The following is a 13,614-nucleotide window of genomic DNA, read 5'->3' on the forward strand; positions in this document are numbered from 1 at the left end:
GTGGGGTTGGTGTGGTGTGGGGTAGTGTGGGGTAGTGTGGGTTGGTGTGGTGTGGGGTAGTGTGGGGTGGTGTGGTGTGGGGTGTAGTGTTGGTGGTGTGTTGTGGTGGGATGTTGTAATGTGGCGTTGTATTGTGTGGGGTGGTGTGGGATGTGTTTGTGGTGTGGTGTGTATGGTGCTGGGTGGTGTGCTGTGGTGGTGCGGGGTGTTGGTGGTGTCGGGGGTTGTTTTGGTGTTGTGTGGTGTGGGGTTTTGCGGTGGTGTGGGGTGTTGTGCTGCTGGTGTGTTGTGGCGTGGGGTGTTGTGCTGGTGATGTGGTGTAGGGTGGTGCAGAGTGGGGTGGGGTGGTGAGGTGTAGGGTGTGTGTTTGGGGTGGGGTGGTGTGGTGTGGGATGTGGTTTGGTGTGATGGGTGGTGTGGGGTAGTGTGGGGTGGGGTGGTGTGAGGTGGGGGTGTGGTGTGAGGTGGGGGTGTGGTGTGGGGTGGTGTGCCGTGGGGTTGTGTGGTGTGGGGTGGTGTGAGGGGGGTGTGGTTTGAGATGGTCTGGTGTAGAGTGGTGTGGTGCGGGGTGCTATTGGGTGGTGTGGGGTAGGGTGGTGTGGGGTTGTGGTGGGTGGTGTGGTGTGGTGTAGGGTGGTGTGGGGTGGTGTGAGGTGGTGTGGTTTGTGATGGTCTGGTGTAAAGTGGTGTGATGCGGGGTGCTGTTGGGTGGTGGTGTGGGGTTGTGGTGGGTGGTGTGGAGGAGTGGTGTGGTGTCAGGTGGTGAGGTGTGGCGGTGGTGTGGTGTGGCGGTGGTGTGGTGTGGCGGTGGTGTGGTGTGGCGGTGGTGTGGTGTGGTGGTTACCTTTACCTTTGAATTTATCTACTCTCTGAGCCCGGCCATGGGCTAGGTTCGACTGGTGTTTGCCTGGTCAACCAGGCTGTTGCTGATGCAGACCCGCTGCCCCACATATCCATCACAGCTTGGTTGATCTGGCACCTGGTGAAGATACTTGTCCAGTTTCCTCTTGAAGGCTTCTACACTTGTTCCAGCAGTGTTTCTGATATCTTCTGGTAGGATGTTGAATAGTCTGGTACCCCGAATGTTGATACAGTGTTCCCTTATTGTCCCCACCGCACCCCTGCTCCTCACTGGGTTTGTTTTACACTTCCTCCCATATCTCTCACTCCAGTATGTTGTTATGGCAGTTTGCAGATTTGGGACCAGGCCCTCGAGTACTTTGCAGGTATATATTATCATGTATCTCTCCACCGCTCCAATGAATACATGTTCAAGACTTGCAGGATTTCCCAGTAGTTTAGGTGCTTTACTGGCTCAATATGAGCCGTAAACGATCTCTGTATTTGTTCCAGCTCCGATATTTCTCCTGCTTTGAACGGGGCTGTCAGAACTGAGCAACATTCTAAGTGAGGGAGCACTAGCGATTTAAAGGGTGTCACCATTGGCATTATTTCCATTGTTTTGAAGGTTCTCAATACCCACCCCGTCATCTTCCTGGCTGTCGTGATCATTGTCTTGTTATGGTCTTTAAAAGAAAGGTCCGCTGACATAATTATTCCCAGGTCTTTTACGTATTCCTTACGTTCTATTTGGTGACCCTCTTGAGTTTTGTATATAGTGTTCCTTTTGAGTTCTTCATTCTTTCCATACCTAAGCAGCTGGAACTTATCACCATTGAACGTCATGTTGTTCTCCACTGCTGTGGGGTCTTGTGAGGTGGTGTGGTGTGTTGTGAGGTGGTGGTGGTGGTGTAGGGTTGTGGTGGTGTGGCGGTGCTGGTGTGGGGGTGGTGTGGAGTGGTGGCGGTGTTGTGTGGTGGTGATCTGGTGTGGCGTGGGGTAGTGTGGTGTGGGACTGTGTTGTGTGGGGTGATGTGTGGGGTGGTGTGTGGGGTGGGGTGGTGTGTGGGGTAGTGTGGAGTGAGGTGGGGAGGTGTGGTTTGGGGTGTGGAGGTGTGGGGTGGTGTGGTGGTGGGGTGGTGCGGAGTGGTGATAGTGTTGTGGGGTGGTGTGTTGTAGGGCGGTGTGGTGGTGGAGTGGCATGGGGTGGTGTGAGGTGGTGTGGTGTGGTTTTGTGGGGTGTTGTGGGGTGGTGTGGTGTGGGGTGTTGTGTGGAGTGGTGTGGAATGATGGGTGGTGTGGGGTAGTGTGTTGTGGTGTGGAGTGATGTGGGGTGGTGTGGTGTGAGGTGGTGTGGTGTCTGGTGGAGTGGTGGTGTGGGGTGGTGTGGACTGGTGTGGGGTTGTGTTTGGCGGTGTGGGGTTGTGGTGGGGGTGTGGGGTCGGGGGGGGTGGTGTGGGGTGGTGTGGAGTGGTGTGGTGTGGGGTGGTGGTGTGGTGTTTGGGTGTGGTGTGGTGTATTGGTGTGGGGTGGTATGGAATGGTGATGTAGTGGTGAGGGGGGCTGGGGAGTGGTGTGGTGGTGGTGTCGGGTGGTGTGGGGTGGAGTAGTTGTGTGGGGGGCTGGGGAGTGGTGTGGTGATGGTGTAGGGTGGAGTGGTGTGGGGTGGATTGGTGTGGAATGGTGTGGGGTGGTGTGCTGGTGTGGTGTGGTGGTGGTGTGGTGTGGTTGTGGTGTAGTGATGTGGGGTGGTGGTGGTGTGGGGTGGTGGGCAGTGGAATGGGATATCTGAAAGTGGAAGGATACCTGAAAGATGCTTCCGGGGGTCAACGCCCCCGCAGCCCTGTCCCAGACCAGGTCTCCTGGTGGATCAAGGCGTGATCAACCAGGCTGTTACCGCTGGTTGCATGCGGTCCAACGTACGAACAACAGCCCAGATGGTCAGACACTGATTTGAGGTACTTGTCCTGCTCCCTCTAGAAGACAGCCAGAGGTTTGCTGGTAATTTCCCTTATGCACTGAGGGAGGGCGATGAGGAGTTGGGTACCTCTGACACTGTACTAATCGCGCCCCTTTTTTTTTATTGGAGGTACTATGCACCGTCTGCAAAGTTTCTTGCTTTCATGCGGAGTGATTCCGATGTACAGGTCTGGGACCAGCCCCTCCAGGATTTTCCACCTGTAAATTATGTTGCACCTTTCTCTCCTACGTTGCAAGGAATATACTTGAAGGTACTGGAGGTGTTGTCAGTAGTATAGATGTTTGACAAGAATGTATACGAATAATGAAAGCTCTCTGTACGTTTTCTAGCTCCGCAATCTCGCCTGCCATGAAGGTAGAGAAAGTGACTGCAAGAGCATCATTATATCTTCTTGAAGATATAATGATGCTCTGGTGTCATCCGTCAAGGATGTTACAGTGCTATTATTTATGTCATTGTCGATGTCGGATATAAGAATGAGAAACAAATGTCGGGGTGTGTACTGTGCCTTGAGGAATAAAGCATGTCACTGTAGCAGTCTCTAGCTTCACTCCGTTTACCATTACTCCTTTGATATACCTTTGATGTTTCGAGAGTCGCTCTACTCTCGGAGCCCGGCCATGGGCCAGACTCGTCTGGTGCTTGTCTGGTCAACCAGGCTGTTGCTGCTGGAGATCCGCTGCCCCACATATCCATCACAGCCTGGTTGATCTGGCACTTGGTGAAGATAATTGTCCGGATTCCTCTTGAAGGCTTCTACACTTGTTCCAGCCGTGTTTCTGTTGTTCCAGCCGTGTTTCTGATATCTTCTGGTAAGATGTTGAATAGTCTGGGGCCACGAATGTTGATACAGGGTTCCCTTATTGTGTCCACCGCACCCCTGCTCCTCACTGGGTTTATTTTACATTTCTTCCCATATCTCTCACTCCAGTATGTTGTTATGGCAGTGTGCAGATTTGGGACCAGGACCTCGAGTACTTTCCAGGTATATACGTATTATCATGTATCTCTCTCTCCTCCGCTCCAGTGAGTACATGTTCAAGACTTGAAGGCGTTCCCAGCAATTTAGGTGCTTTACTGGCTCAGTGTGTGCCGTAAATGATCTCTGTATTTGTTCCAGCTCTGACATTTCTCCTGCCTTGAACGGGGCCGTCAGCACTGAGCAATACTGAAAATGAAGGAGCACTTACGATTTGAAGGGTGTCACCATTGGCATTATTTCCATTGTTATGAAAGTTCTCAATACCCACCCCGTCATCTTCCTGGCTGTCGTGATCTTTGTCTTATTATGTTCCTTCTGAGTTCTTCATTCTTTCCATGCCTATGCAGCTGGAGCTTATCACCAATGAACGTCCAGTTGTTCTTCACTGCCCACTGGAAAACCCTGCTTATGTCTTCCTGCAATTTTTTCGTGTCTTCTACAGTAGTGACTTTCATGCTTATTATAGTGTCATCTGCAAATGATGATACGAAAGTGTAAAGGGTGTTTTTATCTATGCTATGAGGATGAGAAACAGCAGAGGTGCCAGGACAGAGTCTTGGGGAACTGAGTTTTTACCTCGCTGATGCTGGATCTTGCTCTGTTCACTACTACTTTTTGTGCTGTTAGGAACTCGAAAATCCATCTGCCTACCTTCCCCATAAGGCCTATGGCCCTCATTGTGTGCGTTATCGCATTTGTCAAACGCCTTTGCAAAATCAGTGTAAATCACATCTGCGTTTTGGTCGTCTTCCAAAGCCTCCCTAACTCTGTCATATTGGTTCAGCAGCTGTGACTCCCTGGGTTCTATCTCTTAAGTTAAATATCCATCTGCCCACTTTATCAGTTATCCATTTTTCACTCATTTTGCACGTTATCACACTATGGTCGCAGTTGCCGAAGGCTTTTGCTAAATCATTGTCCTAAACTGACCATTTACTGGGGGGCCCCTCAGCATAGTGGTGGGATAGGGAGGGTAGGAGGTCCTATCATCCTGTTACCAAACACGAGCCAGTATGAGGGCGCAGCACCAAAATAAGTGCCAAACAAGTGGAGGAAGAGAATAGGGAAGGAGAGAGACTGGTGAGGGAGGGAGGGGTGTAGTGGGGAAGGGAGTCACGACTTGCCCCGCCTAACTTGCAGTAACAACATGGTTCACAACCACGACCACTACCCCACCACACTCTCGCCCACCTCCTATCAGCCACTACCCACTGTTCTCCAACTCTCCCCACCACGTAAACTGGCGGCAAACTTGCTGCATGCGACAGCTACCTCATGTTTATCACTGGAAGTAAGAATAACCTACTTCCACATGTGATACCACCTACGACTGCTTCACCTCACCTGCCTACAGTATATAAGCAACTTCTTCGTGCATATGCTGTATTCTTTTCAAGATTGATGGATTGATTACATAGACGCCAGGCCGAAGGACTGATTACCTCAAACTCCTCCTGTTCTTCACCATTCTCCTTTGTATGGACTGATGAAGCCACTGTATGGCGAAACGTTTCCTCAATAAAGATAAAAGTGTTTCACATGTGTGTAATTTATCAACTTATCATTGATGCAAAACTTCCATTAGGTCAATACATCAACCGTTTACTGTTTGTAATGGGAAACTCATCGCCGCAAATTCTGTCAATTTCTGACCAACAGTTTTCAGAAAATTTCTAGATTTACGTTACTGACGTTAATTTTGGCTTCGTTAGTTTGCCGTCTACCCATAAAAATTACATTATTGTAACATGTCACAAAGCCAATAAATGAAATATAAGATAAAGGTCATAAAATGTTTTGAAATGCGAACAGAAAACAGGAACCCACCCAGTGCACTAGAAAATAAAGTCAGATAATCACTGTTTATTTAAGGCTCTTGAACAATTAACCTGTTGGACTATCTTATCAACAGTAAAATACTGCCTGTTATTAAGAGGTTGGGCTGATATGATTAACCAGTAGCTCAGTGATACAGCATTCCCCTTACAACAAAAAGGACCTGGGTCGAGGTCTTACACATACAGGGTGTGCACAATATCTTGTTACTCATGCAGTTTAAATTAATTTTGTTTTCATGTTAGGCGAATGTGCCCATAAATGTTACGAACAATTACAACAGTGAACAACTGATTGTTGCCAGTGTTTGAATCCACGAACGTTCACGAAGATAATGAAAGTGGTGCACCTTGATTTCCAGAAACAATTCCGCCAAGAAGTCTCAAAGTAAGATTTCTGCACTGGCACCATACACTGTATGGTTTTTCCTTACATCAAGGAATAAGACATTGATAAGGCCATGTTCTAAGATAAAATAGGTACTTAGGTGTTAGCCGGATGCTGTGGCTCGCATTCTAGGGGACTGGGAGGATTTCAGTGAAATTATATATTACACTGTGTGTAGTTGTTGAATAATAGTAGGCTTAAAATAATGTATACAAACAGCCAATATAATTCTTAACATCAACTGCTAGATGATATATCGATCCACATCATTCACAAAACATTATATCTTCTCAAATAATCTATTTCTTCTCTAACTAAATCTCTTCATTAAGTATTTGTATCAAGTACATGATGCAAATATAAATTAATTACAAAACCTGAACTTGAAATTCTTTAATATCTTAAATTTAAAACCCAAATATATTCTCAAAGAATAATCCTGCGCATGAACATTAAGACAGCATAAAACAAATTTACTCAATTTCACCCATTGAATCATCTCCATGACCCTTGACTTCTAAAGCGACCAATCACATTCCACGTCAACATAAGCACGCAACAAGACTGGTTTATTCTGTGTACGGGATTACCCACCCAAACAACTCCCGACCAAAAACAAGTGCAAGTGAATACAATGTGGCGTCTGATTGGACCACTGGTAGCATGGACGCCAGGAAGGTGGATGGTAATTGCTGAGGCCTGAGGTGGGTGTGTGGAGGATGTGGCAGGGAGGCTGGGAAGGGTTAGTACGTAATAACGCATACTTCAATGCATTGTAAATTTCACTATATTGGATAATACACGCTAATGTAGATCATTCAGCTCGGGTAAGGACTGGTAGATGTTCAATCCTCTGTTTGCATCTCGAGACAGATCATAATGCAGTTAAATTTTATATCAGCGTTGGAGATTTAAGCCAGACAGAAAAGGCCTTTACAAATTATAGCATAGAAACTAATATCCCAATTTCTTCAATACAAATGGCCAACTGGAGCCTAACATTCCAGAACTAATTAGAGCCTTCATTAACTTGAGGACGTTTATCATTGTAAACCAATTAACATTCAGTTCACGTGACTTTACCAATTAATTTTTCCTGTGACTTTTAACATGCCTTTGAACATTCATCTTTTCTTTTCCATTCCAGAATGTACATTCCAAGTACTGAAGACATTCCCAGGGGCTTAGTTGAAATACTGACTATGCAGGAAGTAAATGATTTCTATACATTTTCCGGTTCTGATATCTCTCTGGAGAAGAGCTGTGAACACAACTATATTCCACACGTGAGAGAACAACTTGAATAGTATCATCACCAGCGTGATTTCTCTTGTTCTGGAGGTTCTTATTATCCACCCTACACTTTTTATGGCTTCTGCTGCATTTGCCTTATTGTGTTCCATAAATGATAAGTCATCCGACATTATTATTCCCGAGCCTTTTACATGTTCCTTCTCCTCTGTGAGATAGTTCTCCTATATGCTGTATTCTGCGCTCATTTGAGTTCTTTCATTCTTTCCTTTTCTAGGCAGTTGGAACTTGTCACTATTGAACATTATTTTCCTCTGCCAATTAGAAGTCTTTAGTAGTCCGGATCAACCAGGCTGTGATGGATATGTGGGTCAGCGAACAGGCAACAGCCTGATTGACCAGGAAAGCACCAGATGAGCCAGGCCGGGCTCCGGGAGTAGAAAAACTCTTGGAACTCATCAAAGGTATATCAAAAGGTAGTATCCGTTTGTAATTCTTCAGTCTTTTCTATTGACGTAACGTTAATGCTTATTTTGGTATCATCCGCAAGGCATGACACCAAGTTATAGCTTCGTTACAGCCTAATTAAATGCTAAATAAAATGAAAAAAAAGTCGTTTAACCAATACTGAGAGGCTCCTTGTACACCAACACAAATTGTACAAGTATTTTTTATGTTATAGTAAAGAAAATTTAACAAGAATTCCTTAATTATCTTAGTCTGCTTTACAACATCCCCCGCAAGAAGACTCTGATGAGTTCCGGAGCCCGGCCATGGACCAGGCAACACCCCAGCAGATTTTAATTAAAAATACAAACTTAAACACAATGTATGCCTTTCTCACAGAGTATAACATGGTTTAGTCGACTCTGTCAGCTCAACTCGCAAATACTTTGTTTTAAAAACGGCAGAAGAAAACACACGTGAGAGTAATGTTGATGGGTTGATGAGTGGTGATGAGGAGACATTATGGGATAGTTACTCACCTGGCATACACACACAGCGGAAGGCGCCGCGTTCGTCCAGGCAGGTGCCTTGGTTATGACATGGGTTACTCTCACACTCGTTGATGTTGATCTCACAACGAGGACCAGTGAAGCCTTTGGAGCAGTCACACCTGCCAGCACATTAAGTCTCGCAATTAAATTGGTTCAGTGTATACTACTTATTTAAGTTAAGAAACTCCATAACTTCAAGATCAAGAGAGGATAAGTAAAGGCACGACTAACCTGAAAGATCCTGGTGTGTTGACACAGGTACCATTATGCTCGCAAGGAAGGCCCTCTTGACACTCGTCGATGTCCTGGGTACAGTCGACGCCCTTGTAACCAGGCGGACAAGTGCAGATGTAACCACCGTCGATGGGTGACGTGTCACACATAGAGCCAGGATGGCAAGGGTTGCTGGCACAGGCGTCGTCCAAGTGACACAGCAGACCAGTCTGCATCAAGATTCAATGATAAGTCAATACATCAACACAATCTCACTAACACTACATGAAGACAATCTCAGTGATACGTTTCACTGATTCACACTATCAGCAATATCGTCCTATATGGGTGTGACACAATGAATGACAAACATTTACTCTACAAACAGGATATCACCAATAATCTCTTTACAAGTGATGTTAAAGTACCTGACAACATGCAACCTAATCTGAAAACAAATGTCTGGCGTACAAACGGAGGCACTGTATCCATCACATAAGTGCTCATAAACATCAAAACCATTGTAACAGATTATGTATTATTAAACTGTTAAGTTATTCTTGGAGACTTTCTGATATTTATTTTCATAGTAATTTACTCGGATAATTCTGTTCACGGTGATTTAATAAGATAATTATATTCATTGGGATAATCTAGTGTTCGTCTCCATATGAATGTTATTTAATAAAGTGTCTGGAAAAGCTATCTGTAAAAAGGGTTTGTTGGAATTTCCCTATATCCCTAAGTGTTTCACCTAAATAGTACAGTTATATTATATATTTTATAGAAGAGATTATAATAATAGTAGAATGCCAACCAAATATAAGAAACTGAATATTGTTAAGTGCTGACTAGGCCGCCACCAGAAGACCTGGTGTGAAACCGGGTCACTGGAACGATGATCTAGAGAACTATAAGAAGCAAGCAAGGTGAATGAGGAGTGTGGGTGGGTACGCACCTTGCCTGGTGTACACTGACACAGGAAGGAGCCCACTCGATCTATGCAGGTGGCGCCATTGAAGCATGCCGCTCCCGTGCAATCGTCGATGTTCTCAGAGCAGTCATCTCCCGTCCATCCGTTGACACAGATGCAGGAGAAGCCGCCCTGGGTGTTGGTACACGTCGCACCGTTCTGAAACAGTGCAAAGTTAATATTAACCCAGCTCACGTCAAATATATTTATAAATAATATATATCTGTGTATAGATTAAAAACTTTGTATCAGAACTGCTCTCAGTTTTCGTATTATATTTTGCCTCAGTGAGTGAATTTTTCAGGTACTGAGATCATGTAAACACAGTCTCCAGCACACACCTAAAATCTGGCAAATACTGTGTGTCTTGTATATTCACCATTCTCCGCCACAAAACTGTGAGACTCACTACCTGATGTAACACCTGAGTGGAAAATATTGTTGCTGTATATTGATCACACACACTATTTTCTGCCATACTGTTCCTTCAAAGGGCGTTCTTGCTGCTGGCGAAGAGTTCTTGATTCAAAGAACTGGAGTTACCCTTTCCCTTTCTGGATCAAACTGGATGACCCCCATTTTTCCCAAGCACTGTATGACTTATGGGTTAAGAGTTAATTACATGCTAGACTACTGGTCCGTACAAGAGTATTCTCCCTCAACCTGGCACTAAGACCTACATACACTAGAGTCACACTCATTATGTAGTCTCCATGGCAATATGTAACTGATTTTGAGAATTATTTTGTCCATTTTAAAGTGACCTTGTATGACTCACAAAGAAAATATTCATGAAGATGGAGATGATAGTTACTGGTAGTGGTGGTGCTGCTGGTGGTGGTTATATTGTCATCGGTAGCAGGGATGGTGGTAGTGCTGGTATTGTTATTGGTATCAGGGATGGTGATAGTGCTTGTAATGTTATTGGTTTACCTTGAGGTGATAATGATGGTAGTCATGGTTATGATACTGGTTGCTGGAATAGTGATAGTGGTTGATGATGCCTCACCTTGCATATAGTTGGTCTGAGAGCACATTCATCAACGTCCTCAGTGCAGTATGGACCAGTGAAGGTGGGTGGGCAGGCACACGTGTAGGTGTTCACCCTGTCCTCACAGGTGGCACCGTTCTGACACATGTGGTTGTGACAATCGTCAATGTTCATTTCACAGTTCCGTCCAGTAAATCCTGAAACAAAGAACGAAAGAAGGTTATAAAACACACAATACCAGTTACGGCACACCAGTTCTTGTAAAATACCTCTCTCAGACTTTTTTCGTTTCAGTTATAAAAGCAGAAGCTCATTACTAATTAATGTTAGAAATAATGAAGTAAACGCCTTCACAATGAATACCTGATCTGTGAAGAATATCCTGTGAAACAACGTGTGATAACACACGGAACCTCCAACCTTGTCATACCAATGATGTGCATCTCATGTTTTATAATGACAAAGCTACGTTCAGACGTTAAACTACACTGAAAACGTTAAACTACACTGAAGACTTTAAAGCTACACTGAAAGCTCTAAAGTAAAACTACACCAAAGATTCTGTAGGTTTACTAGACACAAATGGCACAAAGATCTTCCTCACAATACCATACACAAACTAGATGTACAAAGGTCTTCATTACAAGACCACACACACACACTAGTGGTACAAAGGTCTTCATTACAAGACCACACACACACACTAGTGGTACAAAGGTCTTCATTACAAGACCACACACACACTAGTGGTACAAAGGTCATCATTACAAGACCACACACACACTAGTGGTACAAAGGTCTTCATTACAAGACCACACACACACTAGTGGTACAAAGGTCTTCATTACAAGACCACACACACACTAGTGGTACAAAGGTCTTCATTACAAGACCACACACACACACTAGTGGTACAAAGGTCTTCATTACAAGACCACACACACACACTAGTGGTACAAAGGTCTTCATTACAAGACCACACACACACACTAGTGGTACAAAGGTCTTCATTACAAGACCACACACACACACTAGTGGTACAAAGGTCTTCATTACAAGACCACACACACACTAGTGGTACAAAGGTCTTCATTACAAGACCACACACACACACACACACACACACACACACACTAGTGGTACAAAGGTCTTCATTACAAGACCACACACACACACTAGTGGTACAAAGGTCTTCATTACAAGACCACACACACACACTAGTGGTACAAAGGTCTTCATTACAAGACCACACACACACTAGTGGTACAAAGGTCATCATTACAAGACGACACACACACTAGTGGTACAAAGGTCTTCATTACAAGACCACACACACACTAGTGGTACAAAGGTCTTCATTACAAGACCACACACACACTAGTGGTACAAAGGTCTTCATTACAAGACCACACACACACACTAGTGGTACAAAGGTCTTCATTACAAGACCACACACACACACTAGTGGTACAAAGGTCTTCATTACAAGACCACACACACACACTAGTGGTACAAAGGTCTTCATTACAAGACCACACACACACACTAGTGGTACAAAGGTCTTCATTACAAGACCACACACACACTAGTGGTACAAAGGTCTTCATTACAAGACCACACACACACACACACACACACTAGTGGTACAAAGGTCTTCATTACAAGACCACACACACACACTAGTGGTACAAAGGTCATTACAAGACCACACACACACACACTAGTGGTACAAAGGTCTTCATTACAAGACCACACACACACTAGTGGTACAAAGGTCTTCATTACAAGACCACACACACACACACACACACTAGTGGTACAAAGGTCTTCATTACAAGACCACACACACACTAGTGGTACAAAGGTCTTCATTACAAGACCACACACACACACACACTAGTGGTACAAAGGTCTTCATTACAAGACCACACACACACACACACTAGTGGTACAAAGGTCTTCATTACAAGACCACACACACACACTAGTGGTACAAAGGTCTTCATTACAAGACCACACACACACACTAGTGGTACAAAGGTCTTCATTACAAGACCACACACACACTAGTGGTACAAAGGTCTTCATTACAAAACCACACACACACACACACACACACACACACACACACACTAGTGGTACAAAGGTCTTCATTACAAGACCACACACACACTAGTGGTACAAAGGTCTTCATTACAAGACCACACACACACTAGTGGTACAAAGGTCTTCATTACAAGACCACACACACACTAGTGGTACAAAGGTCTTCATTACAAGACCACACACACACTAGTGGTACAAAAGTCTTCATTACAAGACCACACACACACACACACTAGTGGTACAAAGGTCTTCATTACAAGACCAAACACACACACACACACTAGTGGTACAAAGGTCTTCATTACAAGACCACACACACACACACACACACACACTAGTGGCACAAAGGTCTTCATTACAAGACCACACACACATAGTGGTACAAAGGTCTTCATTACAAGACCACACACACACACACACTAGTGGTACAAAGGTCTTCATTACAAGACCACACACACACACACACTAGTGGTACAAAGGTCTTCATTACAAGACCACACACACACACACATAGTGGTACAAAGGTCTTCATTACAAGACCACACACACACTAGTGGTACAAAGGTCTTCATTACAAGACCACACACACACACTAGTGGTACAAAGCTCTTCATTACAAGACCACACACACACACTAGTGGTACAAAGGTCTTCATTACAAGACCACACACACACACACACACTAGTGGTACAAAGGTCTTCATTACAAGACCACACACACACTAGTGGTACAAAGGTCTTCATTACAAGACCACATACACACACTAGTGGTACAAAGGTCTTCATTACAAGACCACACATACACACTAGTGGTACAAAGGTCTTCATTACAAGACCACCCACACACTAGTGGTACAAAGGTCTTCATTACAAGACCACACACACACTAGTGGTACAAAGGTCTTCATTACAAGACCACACACACACTAGTGGTACAAAGGTCTTCATTACAAGACCACACACACACACACACTAGTGGTACAAAGGTCTTCATTACAAGACCACACACACACTAGTGGTACAAAGGTCTTCATTACAAGACCACACACACACTAG

The 13,614-nt window shown here is 44.7% G+C and overlaps 1 protein-coding gene across 2 annotated transcripts in view; it reads right to left on the reverse strand.

Annotated features, from left to right (window-relative positions):
• The window catches only part of N (neurogenic locus Notch protein), a 361,384-nt gene that overhangs the window by 22,167 nt on the left and 325,603 nt on the right, over positions 1–13,614 (reverse strand). For both annotated transcript variants that reach the window (XM_070082900.1, XM_053771889.2), the window contains 4 exons: positions 10,471–10,649; positions 9,447–9,620; positions 8,507–8,718; positions 8,264–8,394 (listed from right to left, as the gene is read on the reverse strand). In XM_070082900.1, coding sequence (XP_069939001.1) covers positions 8,264–8,394; positions 8,507–8,718; positions 9,447–9,620; positions 10,471–10,649 — 696 coding nt within the window. The remainder of the gene's footprint in view (positions 1–8,263; positions 8,395–8,506; positions 8,719–9,446; positions 9,621–10,470; positions 10,650–13,614) is intronic.

This window comes from Cherax quadricarinatus, chromosome 8, assembly GCF_038502225.1.
Source record: "Cherax quadricarinatus isolate ZL_2023a chromosome 8, ASM3850222v1, whole genome shotgun sequence".
NCBI lineage: Eukaryota > Metazoa > Arthropoda > Malacostraca > Decapoda > Parastacidae > Cherax > Cherax quadricarinatus.